This window comes from Pongo pygmaeus, chromosome 2 (assembly GCF_028885625.2).
Source record: "Pongo pygmaeus isolate AG05252 chromosome 2, NHGRI_mPonPyg2-v2.0_pri, whole genome shotgun sequence".
Taxonomy (NCBI): Eukaryota; Metazoa; Chordata; class Mammalia; order Primates; family Hominidae; genus Pongo; species Pongo pygmaeus.
Genome location: NC_085930.1, coordinates 109,208,851 through 109,234,005, shown reverse-complemented (window position 1 = coordinate 109,234,005; position 25,155 = coordinate 109,208,851). Strand labels below are relative to the sequence as shown.

Below are 25,155 nucleotides of genomic sequence, written 5' to 3'. Positions count from 1 at the left end.
TCAAAATCTAAGTAAAATTTTACTGGGTTTGAAAGCATTGGGCATGTTCCTGTGAGACTCCTGGGGTGAGTCCTGTCCTTCCGGGGAAGGCAGATGGGGCCAGGCAGATTCGGCCTGCAGAGCCTGGCCACGGGTGGCTCAGGAAGTTGCTTAAAGAGTGTAGCCAGACAAATTTTCTTAAGATTCAAAAGGAAAACCAGTTATTCCCAGTAAGGACATTTTTCAGCTTGCAGGTGAAGGCCCAGGGTGCAGAAGGGCTTAGAGGAGAGGTCGAGACCGGTGGCTGAGGGCCTGGTCCCAGGGGCCCGAGTATGGGCGGAGTCACTCCTGGTGATGAGATGGTGACAGGGATTGCTGAGAATGGTGGGGGGCTCCTCACTCCTCCGGCTTTGGCCTGGCCCCAGGTCGGTGCAGATGGGCAGGGGTTTCTTGAGCCTGTGTCTTTCAGAGAAGCCTTAGATGGAAGTGCAAGGGCAGGCCTCTGTGCAGGCGGGCCCTGGGGACTGCAAGGAGCCCCCTGCACACTCCTGGGCTGAGATGGGGGCTTCTCTTGTGGGTGCTCAGGAGAAACAGCAGGTGCATCTGCCTTCTGTGGGGGGTAGGTGATTTCTCCGCTTATCTCGTTCACCCAGAAAAACATGTCTAGAGGTTCCTGCCCCTGTCCAAACTGACCTCTAGACATACCTAAAAGGGAGAAAAGTGAGACAACACAGGTAGGCCTTCCTGCCTCCATATGTCGGGTGGAGGGCCAGGGGGAACTGCCAGGGCCTGGGCTTCCCTCAGCCTGAACCTCTCACCAAGGGACTCACTCTCTCTCCCGGAGCACCAAGCCTTCCTGGGACAGGGACAGGCCTAACTGGAGGCTCCAGATGAATTCTAGGGTCATCTTCTTCTTAAATGGTCTTTTCAAAATATTTTCATCTTAACCAAGTATACTAAGTATACTTTACGTCCTGACCTAGTTCAGAGATGTGTGTATACTAATAATTTCATGGAATGTAAATAGTTATGTACAATAGTCTCTGATATTTTCAATTCTTTTTATGTAATTAAATCTACTATGTTCCTTAAGAAAATGCTGACTGCCATTCGAATTCATTTTGTAAGGAAAGCAGCAATGATGAACCATAGCTTGAAAAACACAGTCTTCAATTAAGAGAAGGATGGAGAATCTGATACAAAAGAAGACCAAAAAAATCACTCTTGCAAATTTTACACAAACATGACCATGTGTGGTCAGCAGAATGGTCCCCCAAAGATGGCCCTGCCCTAATCCTTGGAACCCACAACTGTGTTTCATTATATGACAAAAGGGACTTTGCAGATGTAATTAAAATTATGGACCTTAAACTAGGAATATTATCCTGGATTATGCAAGTGGCCCAATCTAATCACTCGAGCCCTAAAAAGCAGAGAGCTTTCTCTGACTGGCATCGCAGAGATGCAGCAGCAGGAGAAGCAAGAGAGATTCTAAGCATGAGAAGGACTCAACCCACTGTTGCTGGCTTGACAATGGAAAGGGCTTACTGAAAACTGTGTCAACAAAATGAGCTTGGAAGTGGAAGTTCCCCAGAGCTCCCAATAAAAGCTGGAAGTAGACAAAATCTTGATGTTAATCTTGTGAGACCGTAAGCAGAGCCATGCTTGCTGACTTAGGGACTTCAGTGGTATGAGATAATAAATGGGTGTTGTGGCTGGTTCGATGGTTCATACCTGCAATCCCAAAACTGGGAGGTGGGAGGATTGCTTGAGCCCAGGAGTTCCAGATCAGCTTGGGCAACATAGAGAGAACTCATCTCTACAAATAATAATAATAAGAAGAAGAAGAATAGAAATAAATTAGCTAGGTGTGGTGGCATCCACCTGTGGTCCTAGCTACTCAGGAGGCTGAGGTGGGAGAATCACTTGAGCCCAGGGTGGTCAAGGCTGCAGTGAGCTGAGATTGTACCACTACGCTCCATCCAGCCTGGATGTCAGAGGGAGACCTCATCTCTAAATACATTAATAAATAAATGATAAATAAATGGGTGTTGCATCAAGCAGCCACACCTGTGGTCATTTGTAAGAATAAGTCATTTCCTGGTCAGGTGCAGTGGCTCACACCTGTAATCCCAGCACTTTGGAAGACCAAGGCGGGTGGATCATGAGGTCAGGAGATTGAGACCATCCTGGCTAACAAGGTGAAACCCGTCTCTACTAAAAAAAAACAAAAAAATTAGCCGGGTGTGGTGGCGGGGGCCTGTAGTCCCAGTTACTTGGGAGGCTGAGGCAGGAGAATGGTGTGAACCTGGGAGGCGGAGCTGGCAGTGAGCCGAGATCACGCCACTGCACTCCAGCCTGGGCAACAGAGTGAGACTCCGCCTCAAAAAAAAAAAAAAAAAAAAGAATAAGTCATTCATTTTCTATTCTTACAAATGGCCACAAAAGGAAACTCCTATGCCATGTGAACACATTCTCAGAATCAGCACAGGAGGCAGCCTGCAAGTCTGAGCAACGCTTCCTACTTTCTTTCCATCAAATTCCTTCACCTTCTTTAGAACGGACACAATGACTGTCAATCCTGAGAAACTTCAAGGTGCGCTACCTAGAATATCAACCAGCTCAACCAGAAGCTGATCCTGACACCTGCATCCTACAGGAAGTTCTGATTTGCTCAAGTGGAGAGGATTTCCCCAGCACCCCCTGGTGGCCACAAGGCCATGGGGGAGTCAGCCCAACCTGCAGGGATACCCTGATTCAGGGTGGTTGGAAACAGGGGGTTCAGGGGCTCAACAGTTAGAGGCTGGCCAGGAGCTAGAGAACTGGATAGGTATGAAGGGTTTGAAGCTTACCTGTCGGAAGGTTCTGGGGTGGAGGAGTCTGTGGAGGGAGCTTCAGAGAGCAGGAGGAGCATTAGAAGGCTGGGCCTCCTGCAATCTAATCTTTGTTGTGTAATGCGTTTCCCGCCCTACCCCAGCCTAGCTTCTGCCTGGCGATCTCAGACCCCTGCAGGGAAGCTCCCCACTCACCCCTGCGCCATCCTCGCTGTCACAGTGCCTGATGCCCCTAAACTGGAAGTGTGCCTGCCATTGCCTTTCCCTGCCTGGTTTCCAGCAGTCCCATCACATGGCTCCAAAAACAGCATCGGGGTTTTTTTCTAGAACCCAAATTTATAAACAAGGGGCAATGTCCTCTGACAGGGTTGGTTTGTGTTCAGTATAATGGTAGCCAGGGCTACCTGGATTAGGAACATCTTGTGATCCGCTCCCTACTCCCCTGGGTCTGGCTTGCTGGGCCTCACACCCTCTTCACACCCTGGTCTCCCTGAGAATTAGATGCAGCTCCCCATGTCACCAGCTGCTTACTGGGACTGCCCAGCCCAGGCCCACCTTGAATCCTCACCAGGTTCCCCACTCTGTGGACCCAGCAGCTGCTGTGTGTCCCATGGAGCCAGCCCATGGTGCTGGCAGAAGATGGAATGGTCGTCCTCCTGGGCTGGCCCCAGGTCACCCAAGCAGGCTTTTCTCCTCTCCTTACCTGCCTGATGGTGCCCACCCGATGTGGCGCAGTCCATAGGGCTGCTAGAGCTTAGTGAGAAATGAATTCCTTCCCAGCCCCCAAGGGCTTGCCCAGCAGCCTTTCCCCATTGGTGCTAGTAGCCTTGGGCCTTCCCAGAGACTGCTGCAGGCCTGTCCGTAGCATGAGGCCATTGCTAAGGTGAAGGAGAAGCCTCTGTCCCCTCTTCCCTCCCTCGCTCAGCTCGCCTGCTCCAGCACTGTGCTTGATGAGGCCGGGTGTGCTTCCTCCCTTCCTCCCCAGGGCCTCTCCACCTCGGTCCACACAGGGGCAGTTTCCCCAGGAAACTCTAACTCATTCCATTACCTTCCCCCAGCGGATCTCGGAAACCCCCTTGCTGTGAATATTGGCAAGCTTAAGAGCTTATTGCCCCCACCATGGCGTCCAGCTCTTGATCAGTGTGCTTTGAGGGCTTTGTCTTCCAAGCCTTGGACAACCCTGAATGCTGGTTAGTCTTTGGCTGGCTCCAAGACGCGGTGTCACACAAGTACCACCCTGTGGACACGCTGAAGTTCCCATGGAGTCTTTTCTATCGAAAACTCGGCCTCTTTCAGGCCAAACACCGGCTCTTTTCATGTGCATAGCTTTCTAACTGGTACAATTTCCCCAAAGATAATTTAGAATTATAGTGATCACTTTGGGGAAACTCTGATATACACAAAACAAAAACAAAGCAAAATTCTGAATATCCAATGGTCTGCTGTTTTTAATTGGTATGAGGAGGCTCCCAAACACAATTTGGATTCAAAAAATACTTCTCTAAAATATTCTTTAGCTATAACTAATATGAAATCAGAGCATCTTTTCCCTCATGAGCATCTTTTTTTTTTTTTTTTTTTTTTTGAGATAGAGTCTCACTCTGTCACCCAGGCTGGAGTGCAATGGCACCATCTCAGCTCACTGCAAACTCCTCCTCCCAGGTTCAAGTGATTCTCCCACCTCAGCCTCCTGAGTAGCTGGGATTACAGGCATGTGCTACCATGCCCAACTAATTTTTGTATTTTTAGTAGAGACGGAGTTTCACGATGTTGGCCAGGCTGGTCTCAAACTCCTGACCTCAAGTGATCTACCCACCTCAGCCTCCCAAAGTACTAGGATTACAGGCATGAGCCACCGTGCCCGACCAAGCATCTTTAAATGTTGACATTTCCAATGCCCTTGCCACATTTTGTGAAACGCTTCAGGTCCAAAACTGTCACTATGTTGGGTAAACAAAAATGTTGGCTGGCAAATCACTCTATCGCATAAACATCAATATTTGGCTAAACATTTTTTTTTTTTTTTTTTGAGATGGAGTCTCGCTCTGTCGCCCAGGCTGGAGTGCAGTGGCGTGATCTCGGCTCACTGCAAGCTCCACCTCCCGGGTTCACGACATTCTCCTGCCTCAGCCTCCCGAGTAGCTGGGACTACAGGCACCCGCCACCGTGCCCGGCTAATTTTTTTTGTATTTTTAGCTGAGACAGGGCTTTACTGTGTTACCCAGGATGGTCTCGATCTTCTGACCTCATGATCCACTGGCCTCGGCCTCCCAAAGTGCTGGGATTACAGGCATGAGCCACCGCACCTGGCCTTGGCTAAACATTTTAAGGAGACTCTGGATATCAAGAATAAAAGATCCCTCATGGGAAAATCTTTGTCTTGTTTGCCTAAATGACAGATCATTTTGTTTCACAGGGAGGCATCACTTCCTTCCTTTCCATACGTTGGAGATTAATACATTCTGGCTTTTAAAAAATTGTATGGCTTGATAGAATTGTCACGAACTGAAATTATGTCAAAACCAGATATAGGACACTCTCATGTGTGTATTGTATATATGTCTAAACTTTCATCCCTCTTCTTACAGAGAAAAATGATCAGTTATTTGTCTAAAGCCAGCTCCCTCTCATTTTTTTTCTATCCCACTTCCTCTCCTTTTCCCTCTTTTGAAAACATGAAAGACTTAACAAAAATTACATTCAGCCATTATGCATATATTCTAGGAATTTTTAGTTCAGGTAAAGTCTAAATTGTCTAAAGAAAAAAATTATTGAACTATTTTTTATGGACACTAGAAAATGTATTTCCCTGATAACCTTTTAAACTAGCTATGACATAAGAAAAGACACCAACTTCAAAATAAAAATGTTAGCATGATTCACTCTTTAATTATTAGTTTATCTTTTAAAAAAAATGTTAGTACAATATTTTGGCTTATTCCAGACCAAAATTAGATTTCTCATAATTCAAACTTCCTAAATTTCCTACATTAATTTTATTTATTTATTTTTGAGATGGAGCCTCACTCTGTCCCCAGGCTGGAGTGCAGTGGCACAATCTCGGCTCACAGCAACCTCCACCTCTCAGGTTCAAGCGATTCTCCTGTCTCAGCCTCCCGAGTAGCTGGGATTACAGGTGTGTGCCACCATGCCCAGCTAATTTTTTGTATTTTTAGTAGAGATGGGTTTTCGCCATGTTGGCCAGGCTAGTCTCAAACTCTCGACCTCAGGTGATCCACCCGCCTCGGCCTCCCAAAATGCTGGGATTACAGGCATGAGTCACAGCTCCCGGCCCACATTTATTTTATAAATGAAATGTTTTCATCATTTCCATAACTTATTTAAAATAAAAAATTTTGGCCAGGCATGGTGGCTCACGTCTGTAATCCCAGCACTTTGGGAGGCCGAAGCAGGTGGATCACTTCAGGCCAGGAGTTCGAGATCAGCGTGGCCGACATAGTGAAACCCCATCTCTACACCAAAAATACAAAACTTAGCTGGGCGTGGTGACACACACCTGTAGTCCCAGCTACTCGGGAGGCTGAGGCACAAGAATCGCTTGAACCCAGGAGGCGGAGGCTTCAGTGAGCCGAGATCATGCCACTGCATTCCAGCCTGGATGACAGAGCAAGACCCTTTCTCAAAAACAGATAAATAAATAACAGATATAAATTCACCCTTGAAATATAGAGCACTCTCAAAAACTGAATTGACTTGACTCTCCCAGAAATCGAAGCTCATATGACTAAAATAATTGCCCTCACCCAGGCATGCCAACTTGTGAAAGTGAAGTATGTAGTTATGCTGGTAGTAAAGGGGCTTTTGTCCACAAATTCAGAGTGCTTAGAGAACCCCAGGGGAGGAGCTCAGTGGGTGGAGTCTCCAGGGATTTGCCTTGGAGGCTGTTGGGAGAGCAGGAGTGAGCGCTGTGATTGGCTGGGACCTCGATGTCACAAAGGTAAGGGACAGCTGCCAGAGAATGAAGCAGAAGGCTGTGGGGTGAAGGGACTGCCAGTCTTCCGCCACTCATTTTTGTGGTCCTTCCCTTCATTGCCTTCCTTCTCCCAGACAGACTGGGCATCCAGTTCCAATCCAAAGGCTGCCCCTTTGACCAGGCCCATTTTCTCCACCTCACATCAGACAGCCAATCGGCTGCTCAGACCTCGAAACCTCAGTAACCTAGAAGGTAAGGACTTTCAGATTTCACCAGGAAGGATTCTCTCTTCATACCTTATAAAAGTAATAGAACCATTCGGGCACAGTGGCTCATGCCTGTAATCCCAGCACTTTGGGAGGCCAAAGCGGGTGGATCACCTGAGATCAGGAGTTTGAGACCAGCCTGGCCAACATGGTGAAACCCCCTCTCTACTAAAAATACAAAAAATTAGCCAGCCGTGGTGGCACACGCCTGTAGTCCCAGCTACTTGGGAGGCTGAGGCAGGAGAATCACTTGAACCAGGGAGGCGGAGGTTTCAGTGAGCCAAGATCTCATCATTGCACTCCAGCCTGGGCAACAAGAGTGAAACTCTGTCTCAAAAAATAAATAAATAAAAACTAATAGAACCTATAAATTCATAGGAAATGGACCTTGGCAAACGTGTGTCAGGAGAGGGTGACTTGGAGGTGTCCAACGTGTTTCTTACTGAAGGTTTGTTCAAACCTAGAAATTAACTTGGGACAGCTTATGAGCCCTCTCCTATTCTTGGAAAAGCTTTTAAAGTGTCTGACAAAGTCTGTACCCCTGGAGCATGGGTTAGTTTGTTGAAGTCCACAGACCACACATTTTCTTCGAAGGTGTGCAGCATGAGGGTGAGTTTCTCTATTGCCCACTGATGGAGAACTCACTTAGGCTGTCTTTCCTCTCCTTCAGATGTCTAGAAGTCAATTGGGGTCAAGGAACAAGCCTCTACTCACATGCATGTGGGCAAATGAAGTCACAGAACGAATAACCTACCCTGCATCCAGGTTAGATCCTCCTGCACCATTTCCTGCTTCTCTGCAGAGCCTGCAATGTGGACCCCTGTCTGGAGGTGGGGCTGGGGAGGTGGCTCCTCCCTGTCCCAGAGGCCCATCTCATGTTCCCACACAGGCACTGAGTCCAGGGACACCCCCTGCTGCTGCCTCACCTAAGAGAAAGTGGCCCAAGAAGCGCTGGCCTGGTGCCTGCTGATGCCAGGAGCCCTCTGCTACTGCCTGACACAAGCATCCTGTGCTTCCCCCTCCCAGGCCCTCCCCGAAAGCGTGGGCCACAGGTACCACTCCCTATGCCACTGAGCCCCACATTTCCCATCCCCCAAGCCACCCCCGCCAGCCCCAGAGCTTTCCTACATTTATGATTTGTCCAAAAAGGTGATGTCCTTCAGCCCCCAGAAGGTCATCCTCCAGGCTGTGACCGTCACACAGGGGGTCCTGCACGGGGTCCTCACAGGCCTTCAGCCCAGCACAAATTGTGGCCTGGTTTGACCTTTGAAATATCTCAACATCTAAAATTCAGAGCTTTTTTGGAATATTTATTTTCCATAGATATAATTCTTTCAAATAAATTCCTTAGAAAACAATATCCAGTGTTTCATTATTTGTGCTAACATGTGCTTTTCCCAGTTTGGAGATGAAAAATATCATTAGAAATAAAAAACTCAATGGACAGATTAAACATCAGATAAGATGCAGTTAGCAGGCCGGGCGCAGTAGAGGTTGCAGTGAGCTGAGATCGCGCCACTCCAGCCTGGGCGACAGAGCAAAACTCCATCACCCACGCACAAAAAAGATAAGATGCAGGTAGCAGAGAGGCCAAGTGAACTCGAACAAGATCTGAAGTGCAATCTTCCTTAAGGAGTCCAGAGATGGGTGACAGGACATTTGAAGGAAAAGTTCCAACAGAGCACAGGCTCTAGGAGATCACACAGGGAAAGGGGAGGCTACATCCAAGAGATAAAGCTGAGAATTTCCCAAAACTGATGGAAAACAGGAATTCTCAGAGTGAGGGATGCCACTGAATCCCACAGAGCATAACTGAAAACATCCACACTTAGTTACACTGTAGCAAAACCATGAAACACTGAAGACATACCTTGAAAGCTGCTAGGGAAAATACCTGATGACTTGAAATTAAAAATGATAAAGTTTAATGAAATAATATCATTAACATACTGAAAAAAATCAGACATCTCAAATTTGTACGTTCAGCTAATTATTCAACAATTAGGGAACTATGAAGACTTTCAAGATAAAAAGTTTACCATGAGCAGACCTGGACTAAAGGAATGTCTTTCTAAAGAACGGTTTCGGTCTGGGCACTGTGGCTCATGCCTGTAATTCCAGCATTTTGGGAGGCTGAGACAGAAACAACACTTGAGGTCAGAATTCAAACCAGCCTAGCAAGACCCCTATCTCTACATAAAAGTTATTTAAAAATTAGCTGGGTGTGGTGTTACGCACCTGTAGCCCTAGCTATTCAGGAGGCTAAGGTGGGAGGATCACTTGAGGCTAGGAGTTTGAGGCTGCAGTTAGGATAGCACAGCTGCACTTTAGCCAGGGCAACAGAGCAAGACTCCGTCTCAAAAAAAATAAAGCAGTGTTCCTTAATCTTGGCACTCTTGACATTTGGGACTGGATAATTCCTTCTTGTTGGGACAGCACTGGACAGTGTAGAATGTTTAGCAGTATCCCTGTCCTCGCGATGGGGAGGCTGGCACCTCATGTAAAATGTTTGGCCAGGTTGCAGCCTGTGTTAGCTTGGAGGGTAGATCATAATTTGACCAAATCTGTGGCATTAGGAAAACGGCGAGAATCCAGAATGCTGGTTTTGTTGGCTCCTCCTTGGCTGCTTTTAACAAAGTCCTGTGAGAAAAGTGGTCTCTGGCTGGAGCTTGCCAGTGTGCAAGGAGAGCTAGAAGGACCCAGAGTGTTGCTAATGTAGGTAACCCCTGACTGGCCTCCCACACACAGTTGAATAATTTGGTGCCTTGCAAGTTTGAAAAAAATCAGCCACTCATACACCCCAGCCAAGGCAGTTGTGAGCTGTGGCTCTGAAGAGGCAGTCTTTGTAGGAGATAGCCCTGGTGCTGCTAGCAAAGACAAGATTTTGGGTGTTGCTTTTCATAGCAAGCTTATGATATTAACGAACATGGAGAGATCTGGCACAATCAATTGAGCGTTGCTAAAAGGAACTCAAAGGCCTGCTACAAATTTCACACAGCTGGACATAGGCCATCCCCAGTGAGCCAGGACAAAAACTAGGCAGAGCCCAATGTCCTAAAGTGTGGGTGGATGGCTGAGCGCAGTGGCTCATGCCTGTAATCCCAGCACTTTGGGAGGCTGAGGCGGGTGGATCACCTGAGGTCAGCAGTTCATGACCAGCCTGGCCAACATGGTGAAACCCCGTCTCTACTAAAAATACAAAAATTAGCTGGGTATGGTGGCGCATGCCTGTAATCCCAGCTATTTGGAAGGCTGAGGCAGGAGAATCACTTGAACCTGGGAGGTGGAGGCTGCAGCGAGCCGAGATATTACCACTATACTCCAGCTTGGGTGACAGAGTGAGACTCCGTCTCAAAAAAAAAAAAAAAAAGAAAAGAAAGAAAGAAAGAAAAAAACAGTGGGCTGGAGCTCCACGGTGGTATCATCATACACAGACTACCATGATACAATGAAAATACAGCATCATCACATGCAATGACATACATAAAACTGACAAACATAATTTTGAGCAAAAAATGCAAGACAGACAATACTTTATTACTTCATTTCTATAAAGTACAAAAACAGGCAAAAGTAAACCATATTTAAAGATGTCTATAACAGTGGTAAATACTGTGTAAAGGTTGTGGGCTACTTCTGACCTGAAGGGTGAAAACAACCACAGACAATATGTAAATGAATGAATATACCTGAAGATTATATGAAATTTATTATTTTTCATTTTTTTGAGACAAGGTCTCGCTCTGTCTCCTGGGCGCCATTTCAGCTCACAGCAACCTCTGCCTCCTGTGTTCAAGCGATTCTTCCATCTTAGCCTCCCAGCTGGGATTACAGGCTTGAGACACTGCACGTGGCTACATGTTTTGTATTTTTAGTAGAGACGGGGTTTCACCATGTTGGCCAGGCTGGTCTCGAACTCCTGACCTCAAGTGATCCGCCGGCCTCAGCCTCCCAAAGTGCTGAGATTACAGGCATTGAGCCACCATGCCCAGCCCTTGAAATTTAAATTTCAATGTCCCTAAATGAAGTTTTATTGGAACACATCTACACTCATTTGTGTGTGTGTGTGTGCGTATGGAGGGAGACAGAGAGAGAGGGATTTATGAATTTATGGTAAGGAATTGGCTCATAGAATTATGGAGGCTGGCAAGTCCCAAATCTTCAGGGTGGATGAGCAGGCTGGAGATCCAGGAGAATACATATTCCAGTGAGAGCCCAGTGGCACCTGCTGTGGAGCAGGACTAGCGGATGGTGTGCATGAACTCTGAAGGCAGTCTGCGGAAGAATTCTGTCTTCCCTGAGAGAGAGTCTGGGGCAGCCAGACTTTTTGTTCTCTTCTGGTCTTCAGGTGATTGGATGAAGCCCACCCACATGATAGAGGGCAATCTGCTTTCCTCAAAGTCCACAAATTTAAACGTTAATCTCATCCAAAGCAACCTCACAGAAACACCCAGCATAACGTTTGACCAAATACCTGGGGACCTTATGGCTCAGCCAAGTGGACATCTAAAATTTACCCTCACACTCCAGTCCTCCAACATCCCAGCTTCCCTCTTACATCCCTGAATGGCAGAACCCAACAGGGAACCAGCTGGCCAAGCAGCATCGTGCCTGTTCTTTGTTGTGTGTGTTTTTCATTTTAAGTCGGTGGAGTTACACACCATGGATTCCTTTGTGTCTGCTTCCTTTTCATTAAAATTCTGCTCATGGATTCATCCCTGCAGTAGGTTCATTTTCAGGTGGAAGTGTAGGAAGCACAGCAGATCACAGAAGACCTCAGCAGGCCAGCTTTGCAACATCCTAACAAGGAGACGGGAAACTGAAGTACCCAGGAAGGAGATACTCTCCATCTCTCACCACCCAAAGCTTCCTGGGATGCTAAGGGTCATTGTTTTGTTTTCCCGCCCTGTTGCCTAGGCTGGAGTGCAGTGGCGCTATCTCGGTTCACCACAATGTCCGCCTCCCAGGTTCAAACGATTCTCCTGTCTCAGTCTCCCCAGTAGCTGGGATTTACAGGCGCCCGCTACCACGCCTGGCTACTTTTTATATTTTTAGTAGAGACGGGGTTTCACCATGTTCAGACTGGTCTCAAACTCCTGCTCTCAGGTGATCTGCCCACCTCGGCCTCCCAAAGTGTTGGGATTACAGGTGTGAGCCACCGCGCCTGGCCTAAGCCTCATTGTTCTTTTCATCTTTCCTGCTGAGACAGAAGAGGAGATGGAGAATGTGAACATTTTGTTGAGGAAAGAAATAGGACAGACAACTCAATGAAGTCTCAGAGAGCCATTCTGAGAACCCATGTTCTATTTCCAGAACCCATGCCAGGCCATTCCTGGGGTGTCTGATGGGGTTATGAGAGAAATGCCCAAGGAGGGAGCCTGGAGAAGGTTCAGGGAACAAGTTCTGGCTTCTAACCTTAGAGGAGCTGGACCTGGAGAGAAAGAGTGGGAAAGTGGAGAACCATCTGCTCACTTTCCCTCTCACCATGGCAAAAGCTTCTCCATCAGGCAGGGCTGGCTTCACAGGCAGGCAGCCTGGGCAGCCCTGCGGGGCCCCACACTTAGAATGGCTTCCGCCTGCTATCTTGCTCTGCTGTCAAGGTCTTGAAATTCTGAATGATCTTGAACATCATGCACTGCACCTGGCAAAATACCCGGTCCTGATCAGGTCTCAAGGCAGCCCTGGACCTTGGAAGGCAGCACTGAGGCCCCACTGAGGAAAGGAATGGCTGCTGAGGGCTGAGAACTAGAGCTGAGACTCCCAGGCAGCCCCTTTGGAAAAGTTTGGCATTTCCCCAAAATGTTAAATGTGGAATTATCATGTGATCCAGAAAATCACATATGAAATTGTCTCGTGTCCCTTTTAAACATATAGAACATAACTATTGGAAAGAGAGAGAAAAAAGGCCTGGCTCGGTGGCTCACTTCTGTAATCCCAGCACTTTGGGAGGCTGAGGTGGGTGGATCACTTGAGGTCGAGTTTGAGACCAAGCTGGCTAACATGGTGAAACCCTGCCTTTACCAAAAAAAAAAAAAAAAAAAAAAAAAAAAAAAAAAAAATTAGCCGGGCGTGGTGGCACACACCTGTAGTCCCAAGAGGCTGAAGAAGCAGCTTCACTTTTACCCAGGAGCTGGAGGTTGCAGTGAGCCAAGATTGCCTCCACTCCAGCTCGGGCTACAGAGTGAGACTCTGTCTCAAAAAAGAAAGAAAAGAGAGAGAGAAAGAAGTGTTGGAAACATTATTTGCCCTTAGCCATGTTGTGGGTTTATTTCCCACACTGAGTCATATTATGTGTCTCCCAACATGTCTGGAGCAGTTGCTACTCCCTGTACACCAGGTCCAGTGACCATAATGTCATCAATATAATGGACCAGTGTGTTGTCCTGAGGATGAAAAGGTTCTCAAAGGATCTGGGAACTAGATCATGAGCTGGGCTGCAGAGTTGAGGTAGCCTTGAGATAGGGTGGTGAAGGTGTATCTAGCCGAAAGCAAACTGTTCTTGATGGTCTTTACTCACAGGTATAGAAAAAGAAACATTCACCAGATGGGTAACTGGGCAGCCAAGGGGATAATCGGATCGGGTGTGCCACACTTCGCCTGCCCCGCTTGCTTTTGGTTGCTTGCTCTTTGTTATTTCTTTTCCCCATGAAGCTGAAGGCCACGATAGCTGAAGGCTATGCTATTGAACACTGTAACTCAACTTTGACGTGCTACCTTATAGATAACATTTGTAAGTCACCATAACAATCACTTGAGTTATTTTTCAGGAACTTGGGGCAGATCCTGTCCAGTTCAAACCAGTTGAGACTGCCAACCCTTCAACTGGGCCTGTACACATGCCCAAGAGGTGGCCTTTTGACATTAGAGGGCCAAAAACTCCACCCTCAGATCATGTTAATGCCACCATTTTCTGTACATATGTCATATGAACCCCAATTATGACTGCATTTTTCCCCACTGCTAATCACCTTTCCCCATGCCTTAGACCACCCTACTTCTCTAACCTATAAATCTCTCTAAGCCTCATCTTTGGGGAGGTGGATTTGAGAGCCATTTTCCCATCTCCTCACTTGACAGCCTTGTGAATAATTCTTCTCTTTTGCAAAACCCATGTCACAGTGATTGATTTACTGTGTGAGAATAGAACAAACCTGGGCCTGGCTCAGTAACAACTGCAAACCAGTTGTCAGATGTGTCATTTGCTCAGCACTGAAACCACATGTGGAAACAGCACCTGCACTTGAAGTCACTAGTCAATTAAGTTTACAGTTAATCCACTTGTCATTCTCCAAGATCCATCTGTCTTCTGCACAGGCTGAGTAGGTGAGCTAAGTGGGGATGTGTTCCCGTCTTTGATGGTGGCACTAATCTCGACAATCTCTCCAGGAATGTGGTATTAGTTTGCTTTAATATTTTTGTGAATGAGGCAGCTCTAGTGGCTTCTACTTGACCTTTTCTACCAGAATTACTTTTACTGTATGGATCAGGAAACCAGTGTGGGATTCTGCCCATTGTTGACTATGTCTATTCTAATTATGCATTCTAGAACCAGGGAAATAACCATAGGATGGGTTCAGGAATCTACTAGATCTACTGTGAGATGAATCTGAGCCAAAAAGTTCATTGATCACCTGACTTCCATACACTCATACTCTGAGGAACCATGGTGGCATTTTGAGTATCCTATAATTACTGCTAGTTCAGAACTAGAGGCTGGTTATCCCAGAAAAGTCTAATTATTTGCCCTTCCCAATGCACAATCACTCTGATAAATGGCCTTGGGTGCCTTTGGGGAGGCCTAGGAAGATAAAAAGTATAAATTATTGTCAGTTCAGCAGGGTCCTACTTCAAAGGGACCTGGCCTATCCTTTATTCAAGAAGCTGTGGGTCTGTGAACTAGATCAAGACTTGGAATTGATTGAGGGATTGTAACTCTGTGTTGGTAATTTAAGTCAGACTTCTCTATTCACCAGACCTGGAGCTTTCCTACTTACTCGGATCAAGTAAAACTTTAGCAGGCAGCCCATCCATTTCAGTTCTCAGGACACTATGATCAGCAGGCAGACATCACAGATCTCTGTGGGTCAGACCATTCGGGATCCTGCTTTGGCTGCACTGTCCATGGCAGTCACCACACCAATCGTGTTTTTGGTGACAAAGTGTTACCATATGGTCCCTGCCTCCTCAGGATTCCATCAGCCCCACTGCACTTCAGGGAGCATTTCCCACTGTGAAAAGGTGGTTAACTAACATTCAAAGTCTTATTGTGACCCTCCCTTCTACTCCCTGCCTCAGCATTAGCAGCTGGGACCTCTCCACAGCAGCATGGATCCAAAGGCCACACGGCCCCTCCCTGAGCACAGACACTACGTCAGCCCAGCAGTCCACTCCTCCTCCATAGGTCTGAGTTCAGCTCCACAAGGTCCCTCTTCCAATCTCCCACCTTTCAACAATTCTAGTCACGTCTCTTTGTTCCTGCTTTACACTTTGCTCCATATGAGGTGGAATCAACAAACTACCATCACTCAAAACTGGTTCGCATGTTGAAACTGATGACACTGCAGACACCAAGAGGTTATGAAAAAGTTTACTATTCACATGAGGCTTTCTAGGGAAAGCAAAGCGGGCACCCACGCCAGTCTGTTGGGCTTCAGTGAAAGGAGGGGCAAGTGGCTCTGGTTTTTGTTGTGGTTATGTGAGCTCAGTGCATTTGTGACAGTCAGAGTTTGCACAGTTTGAACTTCCCCTCTGGTGCAAAGAAGAAGTGCCTGGGCTTTCTTACCAGCTTGTCCAGATCCGGGCAAATTGAGGGGGAGAGCTTGAAAGCTGTTAGCAGACAAACCTCAAACATGGGGAGACTCTATTCCAGCTCCTCCAGTCCTGGGGTGGCGGCTGCTTAGCAGTTGCTACCTCCAAGACACCTTGGCATTTTCTTCTTGCCTTTTTAGCTACTTAAATATAGTATGCTTCTTTATAAGTTCTTTGCTAAAATAACTGGTGTGGTTTCTGGCAACTAAAACCTGGCTGATATAAAATCTCCTTGCTGTTCTTAGTAGGGTTAGCATTAACTTTAAAAGGTGTGGTAGCTGGCATACAAGTATTTACCCTCCTTTTCCTCATCTAATAAAGTAGAATGAAAAGCATCTCCATCCTCTGGATCCCATTTCTTCATTAAAATTATGAGTTTATAGCTTCTGGCTTCACTTGTTATTTATTAAGCAAAATGAGATTTAGGCAAAGGGGGAGCTTATAATTTCCTATAAAGTGCATGTCTTGGTGATTGTGCGTCAGTATATAGAGAACATCATCATTTTTAAAAAAACTGTGGCCTGGTATTTCATCATAGATGTACTAGAGTTAGTTAAGCATTTGTTTACTAATAGCCATTTGTATTGCTCCTGTTACCAGAAAGCAGTCGTGATCCAGTCCCCAAGACAGAGTTCTTAGGACCTTGCTCAAGGAAAATAATTCGGGCGAGTCCACAAAGTCAAAGTAATTAATATTAAGAAAGTAAAGAAATAAAGAATGGCTACTACATAGGCAGAGCAGCCTCAAGGGCTGCTGGTTGCCTATTTTTATGGTTATTTATTGATTATATGCTAAACAAGGGGTAGATTATTCATAAGTTTCCTGGGAAAGGTGTGAGCAATTACCAGAACTGAGGGTTCCTCTCCTTTTTAGACCATATAGTGTAACTTCCTGATGCTGCCATAGCATTTTTTTCTTTTTTTTTTTTGAGACAGAGTCTTGCTCTGTCACCCAAGTTGGAGTGCAGTGGCACCATCTTGGCTCACTGTAACCTCCGACTCCCAGGTTCTAGAGATTCTCCTGCCTCAGCCTCTCAAATAGCTGGGATTATAGGCGTGTGCCACCATGCCCAGCTAATTTTTGTATTTTTTAGTAGAGACAGGGTTTCACCATGTTGGCCAGGCTGGTCTCGATCTCCTGACCTCATAATCTACCCGCCTTGGCCTCCCAAAGTGGGGATTACAGGCGTGAGCCATCGTGCCAGGCCTGCCATGGCATTTGTAAACTGTCATGGCACTGGTGGGAGTGTCTGTTAGCATGCTAATGCATTATAATTACAGTATAATTACAGCAGTGAGGACAACCAGAGGTCACTTTCATTGCCATCTTGGTTTTGACCAGCTTCTTTACCACATGCTGTTTTATTGGCAAGGTCTTTATGACTGTATCTTGTGCTGACCTCCTATCTCATCCCATGACTTGGAATGCCTAACCTCCTGGGAATGCAGCCCAGTAGGTCTCAGCCTTATTTTACCCAGTTCCCTATTCAAGATGGAGTCACTCTGGTTCAAACGCCTCTGACACTCCCAATTTTTGCAGGTGAGGAAATGGAAGCCTTGAAAGATTAGGTAGCTCACTCTAAGTAACATCATGTACCTGGCAGGGATTTCTATTAAGTCATAAGATGTCAGAGACCATGCTTAAGAAATATTTTTACTTTGAAACACTTAAAGCAAACATTTAAAAAGTACCCACCACACTATACTGTTAAAATCTTAACATTCTGATGCCTCCGCATCAATTTTTAGAAAAAAATAAAGAAAACATAACTGAAGCCCCCATGTACCCTCCCCAAATCCATCAGGTCTCCTGCCTTAGGAAGGCAGAATGGTGACTTGCACACATTGTTCCAATACATGATTTTATACTCATTTCATATTATTTGAATCCACAGAAAATAGATTACTGTGCAAAACAATAACACTTTCTATATGTCCACAATGCTTACATGCTAGACACTATTCAAAGCATTTTACATGCATTACTTCATTGACCACCCCCCACCCACAATCACCCTGTGAGATTGCCACTACTATCCCATTTTACAGAAAAAGTGAAAAACAAGTTGAAGTAACGTGCCCACAGGTACACAGTATGCTTAACTTTACACAAACAGTACCTTGTATGTAGCTTCACCAACTTTCTCAGCATAATTTTTCATCTATCTGTGTTGAGACGTAACTCTTTCATATTCACTTTCCAAGGACCAAAAACAACCCATTTATTTATCCATTCTTCTGCTGATGAAATGCAGGCTTTTCCCAATCTTGCTACCTAAACAATACTTCAGTGAAGTCTTAAAATCATTCTCTGTTCACATGGCACTTCTCTAGGACGCATCCAGGAGTAGTTGCTGGGTGGTTAAGTGCACACAACCTTCCAAGATTTTACAAATTGCCTGGCACAGTATTTCTCACAATTTCTACTCCTAAAGCAGTGTGAATTATCATTGTTCCACACACTTACCCACACTTGGGCTTTCAAAAATGTGCCAGCTTTCTGAGTGTGAGATGGTCTGTATTATTTTACATTTTAGTCAGTCTTGGTCAGCAGGGGTGGGGCAGACCACACTGAACAGGTGACAGAAAGACTTTCAAATACCCACTCCAGCAATCTGGCTCCCCTCAACCCCAACTTCAGTTCCTCCAAGGGAGTGGCGGAAAGGTGGGAAGCGTTGGAAGGAACCTGAATGTCCTCCAGGCCAGGATGAGATGCAAGATGAGACCTGGTGCTTAGGACAATCAGAAACTGTCAACTGAAGCCAAACAGCTCAGAACCACCCACAGCCGGGTTCCTAACCAGCAGGTGTGTGTGTTTGTGGGTGGCTTCCAGTCAACATTTCACCCCACAGCCCCTTAAAAAAAACCCAACCCTGACTCAGCCAAACTAAATTCAGTTCCAGATTCCTTAACAGAGGTAATTTTGTGCAAGATCTTTTCTGCATGGCAAACAGATAAATAAGCACCCAACCCTGGCTTCCAGAGTGCTTGGTCTGGCTATGGAGATGGGCATAACCAAAAACACAAACATCACCTGACATAGGCACCAAGAGAGGTGGGGCCACGGGTTTAGAAGCACAAGGGTCAGACAAGGTCAGGCCTTGAAGGATGAAGAGCTAAACTGGCACAGACAGGGGTGTGGCACTCCAGGTGAAAGGAGGCAGCACAAGGCAGAACACTCTGGGGGGCTGGCGTGGGGAAGGGACAGGAAAGCCAAATCCAACACTGATTCTGCCAAAATCTTTAGTAGTTAGCACCAAGTAGTCAGGCTTCTACTTTTTTTCCTTTCAGCTAATCTGAATTCATTAATATTTATATAATTATAGTACTTCTAGAACTAAAATTATTTGAAAACTGAGGTTATTGGACAAACAGGATCAGTATAATCCCAAATATAAACAGTTTACTTCAGGATAAAATAATTTCTGTTTTTTCAGCCGGGCACGGTGGCTCACACCTGTAATCCTAGCATTTTGGGAGGCCGAGGTGGGTGGATCACGATGTCAGGAGATTGAGACCATCCTGGAGATCGAGACCATCCTGGCTAACACAGTGAAACCCCGTCTCTACTAAAAATACAAAAAATTACCCGGGCGTGGTGGTGGGCACTTGCAGTCCCAGCTACTGAGGAGGCTGAGGCAGGAGAATGGCGTGAACCCGGGAGGCGGAGCTTGCAGTGAGCGGAGATCGCGCCACTGCACTATAGCCTGGGCGACAGAGAGAGACTCCGTCTCAAAACAAAACAAAACAAAACAAAAAATTCTGTTTTTCACTTCATTCTTTGCACATTTTAAAATTTGATTAGAATGTTTAAAAATAAGCACATTTCATTCTATACAAATGACAGGTCAGGCACAGTGGCTCATGCCTGTAATCCCAGCACTTTGGGAGGCAGAGGTGGGTGGACTGCTTGAGCCCAGGAGTTTGAGACCAGCGTGAGCAACATGGGAAAAAAAAAAAATAAAACTTTTGTCTCTACAAAAAAATATAAAAAATTAGCTGGCACGGTGGCACACACCTGTAGTCCCAGCTACTCAGGAGGCTCAGGTGGGACCTGAGCCTGGGAGGTCAAGGCTGCAGTGAGCTGTGATCCTGCCACTGCACTCCACCCTGGGCAACCCTGACTCAAAAAAAAAAAAAAAAAAAAAAAAAGACAGTAAAAATATCCCTATACTGGGGCAGGAACTTTACAAGGTATCCTGTGGCAAAGGGAGCAGAGATGGGGGGAAAGGGGTGCTAAAAATGTGATTGGAAAGGGACATTTCCATGGTTATAACACCAACTGACATGGAAGCTGCACCTCTGAGATGGCCCTGGTCCTAGAGGTCAACCACCTGATGGAGAGCCTTGGTAAACCAAGCCCTGTTTCACCAATCTCAGGAATCAGGTAGCACAGCCAAGCACTCTAACTTCACACATAAGGAAATTGATACAGAGGTTCATTGACTTGCTCACGATCAATCCTGCCAAGAAAAGGCACACCATGCCTGGAACCCAGATCTGATGACTCCAAGACCCTTCCTATGACTCTGGCCCCCCTGCCCAGCCACTTCTAGTGCCAGTTTTGGGACAGTGAAGGGACATCTTCAGTGCCATGAACAGCTGCTGCTGTAGGAAGGCAAGAGGATGGCAGAACCAAGATGACCAAACCTTCCTGAGGACAAAGCTGAACAGGCATCAGAACACCAACAGGAGACTTCTGCCCCACCCCCACCATCCCGTGACACCACCACACAATATCAGAGCCTTCATTTTCACCTGCTCTTGGCAGTCCAGAGCAGATAAGATTATTCCATACTCTACTGAAAAAGACATCTTCCAGGTTGGTTTCTTCTCATTTCAAGAAATGACCAGCTCCGTGAACGGGCCCCTACAGTCAGGACACTACTCTACTATTAAAACATTTTATCCTTTCATTTATAATCTAGCTCTTCAATAATCAGAAGCAATGATTACTCACATGCTTTAGCAATATCACTCCTTTGCCTTTAAGTAATTGATTCTTGCTTTTTGCTTCAACACAAGTGGGTAGGCCAGTGAAGGAGCTCCTCCCAGAACAGGCCACCTTTTCTCCTGAGAGCAGCAGGCACGTGCACTTGTTCCTTCGGGTTGAATCTGATTGCTAGCACCAGATCTCATACATGGAGAGGGGTATGTGAAGCTGAGAGGGGCCTGCAGTGTGCAGGGGCTAGAGACATGAACACAACAATGGTAAGCGTTTACATCTGCTGAGGCCGAGGATCCTATAGAAAATTCAGAAACGGAGTGGGGAGGAGTCTGATTTATGGGAACTGGCAGCAAGGGTAACTGCATGAGAAGCCTTTCACCCATTCCATTTTACTGAGTCCTTGGATCTGTGGTTAACCCTTATAAAATACAATTCAGATTCAAACCACAACACTCCTCAATTCAAAATTGTCCAAAAGCTCCCTGCCTCCCTCTGAGGCAGCTCAAGCCCCTGTAATGACCCCTGATGCTCACATGGCTGGGCCTATGGCCTCCCTGGCCCCTCTCCTTCCCTTCCAGCTGGCTCCCTGCACTCCATCCCAGGGGCTTCCTTGCTATCCTGAGGACATCAGTCAAGACCCAATCTCCTCTGCCTGCAACTCTCCCTAGAGAGCTACCTGCTACCTCCCTGGCTTCCTTCAAGTCTTTGCTCAAATTTCACCTTCTCAGTTGAGGCCCTCCCTGACCAGACTATCTAAAATCACAATTGATCTCCCAATCCAGCACTCCCTCTCACTCTTCTGTGATTCACTTTGTCCACTACACACATCACAATCCAGAATACTGCATATCTCATTTGTTTGTCATCTGTAAAAAGATCCAAGATGGCAGGATTTTCATCTGTTCTGGTCCCTGCTGGGTCTCTGGCAAACACACCAGTGCCTGGTGTATGGGAGTGCTCAGCACATTTCTGTTAAACAGATGGACCACTGCTGCCTATGCAGGCCTGTGGGATGGGGATGGCAACAGGGTACTGGTAGAGCTCCACACGCCAAGCGCTTGAGCCCAGCATCCTGCTCTCCTCCACGTGCCGCTGAGACCACTCTAATCCCCTAGCAGATATCCAAAAGCCAGCCAGGAAGGCTGAAGCCCCAGCCAGAACTCCCCAGGGGGCATTTGGGAAGACTAGGAGTTCTTGATGCTGCTGCTTTTAAAGTCAACAGAATAGGCATGGCCACAGGCCAAACTTGAAGATAAACCTAGGATCCCACTGGCCCCTTTCCAGCAGCCATAGCCCATGATGCCACAGATATTCTGTCCAACCACAAAGGGCAGTGGTCTCTCTCTTCAGAGTTGTGGAAGGAGACCTGAATAGGGGAGCCGCAGGCTATGGTGCAGAGGCCACTCCTAGGGGCCCCAGTCTCCAGAAGGGCTCCAAAGAACACGGTGCTGCGCTTCCCCAGCGTCACATCCTAGCAGGCAGGCTGGGGACTCCCCGAGCTTTTAAATCCTTGGGATTCTGTCACTAGCTTCCAAAATAGAAAGGGCTGGGCCCTTTATCAAAGTTACTCCACACTGCCTATAATTAAGGGTTCTCTAGCAGGGGACTGAGAACCCACCCCCACTGTCATCGTCAGGTCCCAGGCTAATCTCTAATATGGTTTTTCATATGCCGAGCCAGGTTCGAAGACCACCTGAAGGTCTTTCCACACTTGCTGCATTTGAAGGGCCTCTCTCGAGTATGAAATCTCTTGTGGCTAATGAGCTGTGAACTCTTGTTAAAAGTTTTCCCACATATGCTGCATTTGTGGCACTTTTTCCCAATGCTTATGTCCTGGAGTCCAGTGATCCTAGAGCTCTGGCTGCAAGCTTCTTTGCAGTCTTCGAGGGGCATCTCTTCACTTGGTTTTAGCTTCTGTAATCTCAACTTTGTGTCCTGAGAGGAAGACCTCGCAGGTGGGCTACGTTCAGCCTGTGCTGCTCTGGTGTGTCTCCTCTGGTGACTGGAAAGGGTATGTCTCCCAATGAACTCTTTCCCACACCACTGACATTTGAAAGGTCTCTCTGTAGAGTGGATCCTCTGATGGTTAACAAGGCGATAGTTTCTATCATAAGATTTTCCACACAGATTACATTTATAGCGCTTCTCTCCACTGTGTATTCCCTTATGATCTAAAAGGGTTCTTTTACGTGTAAAGGTTTTCCCACATTCTTGACACCAAAAACGTTTCTCACCAGTGAGGATTTTTGGCTCCACATTTGGAGTCTTTTCACTTTCATGGCAATCATACTGTTTTTGAAGAGAGTGAATCCTCTGATGTCGGTAGAGATTGGAACTCCATCTGAAGGCTTTCCCACACTCCCTGCACTTATACGGCTTCTCTCCAGTGTGAACTCTCTGATGGATGAGGAGGAATGAGTGATTGCGGAAGGCCTTGCCACACTGGCTGCATTTGTAGGGCTCCTCTCTGGAGTGACTGCTCTGAGGAACCTGGAACACTGTGTCCTGACTAAAAGATGGCCCGCCCTCAGGTTTTCTTTTCATGGCATGCTTCTTCTTATGAACAATAAAGGCTGATCTATAGGCAAAGTCCTTCCCACAATCGCTACACTGGTAAGGTTTCTCACCTGTGTGAATTCTCTGGTGGTCAACGAGAGTTTTCTTTCTAGTAAAAGTTTTCCCACACTGCTGACACAAAAATGTTTTCTCCACAGCGGGAGCACCCTGGGGCTGACTGCAGTCAGGAGATTGCCTGAAGCCTTCACGACATTCATCTTGTTTGTAGAACTTTTCCTCCTCATGTAACCTCATATGACGAGTAAAGTTTGATCTCCACCTAAAGGTTTTCCTACATTTGGTACATTTATAGGGCTTCTCCTGGGTGTGAATCCTTTGATGTTCAAGAACATATGACTTACAGTGGAAGGATTTCCTGCACTGGCTGCAGTCGAAGAGTTTCTCCCCACTTTGGTCTCCCAAATGATGATCAAACCCCGAGCTGTAGGTGAGAGCTGCCCTATACTGATTCAATTCAAGAAATTTCTTCTTAGCGTGGGTTTCTCGGTGCAGACGGTAGGCTGACAGACGTCGGAAAGCTTTCTCACATAAATCGCATTTATAAGGCTTCACTCCAGTGTGAATTTTCTCATGTCGCGCACAGTTGGAACTCCACCGGAAGGCTTTCCCACACACCCTACATTTAAATGCTTTCTCTTGAGTGTGAAGTCTCTGATGATATGCAAGATGGGAGCTATGACTGAAAGACCTTCCACAGTCACTGCACTTAAATGACACTCCCACCATGTGAAGACTCTGCCCATGTTGGTGATGAGAGCTAAGGCTGAAGTCTTTTCCACACACGTCCTTTTTGTTCCCTTTCAGTCCACTATGAATTCTCTGATGTAGGCTGAAGCCCCCAATCATGTGTCTGAGCCCCTTCCCGTATTTCTTGTAGTCATAGTGGTGTGAACTCATTCTGAAGTGTTTGCCACAGCCATGTTTAAGGGATTCCTTTCTTCCAGAAACTCTCAAATATGTAACGTGTTTTAAGTCAAGACTATTACTTCCTGATACTTCAGAGTCTTTTCCTGTCCTGCGACTGAAGTTGGTCTCTTCTTTCTTAACTCTTACTTGTATGGGATTTTCACATTGATCCTTCTGCCTGCTCTTCTGTTGAAAAGATTCTCTGAGCCCAATTCCCTCAGAAACACTTGTCGCAGGACATCCTGATGACACAGCTAAGGTTTCTGTTTCTTCCAAAGGTTCCTGATTTAAGATGAATTTGTTTGTTTTAATCTGGAGGTCATCTCCTGACAAAAAATATAACACAAGAGAATGTACTCTTTTCCCATACTTGGAACTGCAGAAAGCACCAAAGGGCAATAAAATGTCTGGGTGGTGAGGCTTTTGCCTGACTGCCAATACCTTTATAAAATAGTCAAACATAAGGCAAAACATGGAAGATCATCCCAGATTACAGGGAAGGGAGGAGAAAAGCAAGATGGGCAGGGCAGCTAGAGATATGCAGACATCACATCCAGCAGGGAAATAAAAAGGATTAAGAAGAAAGTGTTAAATAGACAGAGTGGGAGAAGAATCATGACATTATAGAAAGGTACCCAAAAGTCAAGGGGTGGGGCTCCAAGGAGCACTTGGCTGAAAGGGCTGGAGATCAGCCTATTACAAAAAGAAGGACCAAGAAAAGAAAGAACAGGAGTGGGATGAGGGCTCCTAAGAGCAAGAAGGGGTGAGTACAGGAGTTCAGCAGGAGTGCAGGCCAGGAGTGAGGAGGAGCATCAGTGAGTGAAAGACAGGAACAGTGAAGCCCTCCAGCAGGCAAGAACTATTATGGAGAGGGCTGCTGGGGGAGGGGGACAGGAGAATAGAC

General features: G+C 46.5%; 1 protein-coding gene and 2 long non-coding RNA genes across 6 annotated transcripts in view; 1 reads left to right on the top strand and 2 right to left on the bottom strand.

Moving 5' to 3' along the window:
* Window positions 1–3,252, bottom strand: LOC129032409 (uncharacterized). The gene is made up of 3 exons (XR_008501360.1): window positions 2,832–3,252; window positions 1,714–1,798; window positions 1–684 (listed from the first exon to the last, which is right to left on the bottom strand). It is a non-coding gene; the product is annotated as an uncharacterized LOC129032409 (long non-coding RNA).
* Window positions 3,253–6,765: 3,513 nt separating this feature from the next.
* LOC129032408 (uncharacterized) lies at window positions 6,766–8,365 on the top strand. The gene is made up of 3 exons (XR_008501359.1): window positions 6,766–6,999; window positions 7,684–7,778; window positions 7,903–8,365. It is a non-coding gene; the product is annotated as an uncharacterized LOC129032408 (long non-coding RNA).
* A 7,219-nt stretch (window positions 8,366–15,584) lies between these two features.
* The window catches only part of ZNF445 (zinc finger protein 445), a 38,032-nt gene continuing 28,461 nt past the window's right edge, over window positions 15,585–25,155 (bottom strand). For all 4 annotated transcript variants that reach the window (XM_054479545.2, XM_063661993.1, XM_063661994.1 and 1 more), the window contains one exon: window positions 15,585–24,577. In XM_054479545.2, the coding sequence (XP_054335520.1) occupies window positions 22,413–24,577 (2,165 nt within the window). In that variant the 3' untranslated portion in view covers window positions 15,585–22,412. The remainder of the gene's footprint in view (window positions 24,578–25,155) is intronic.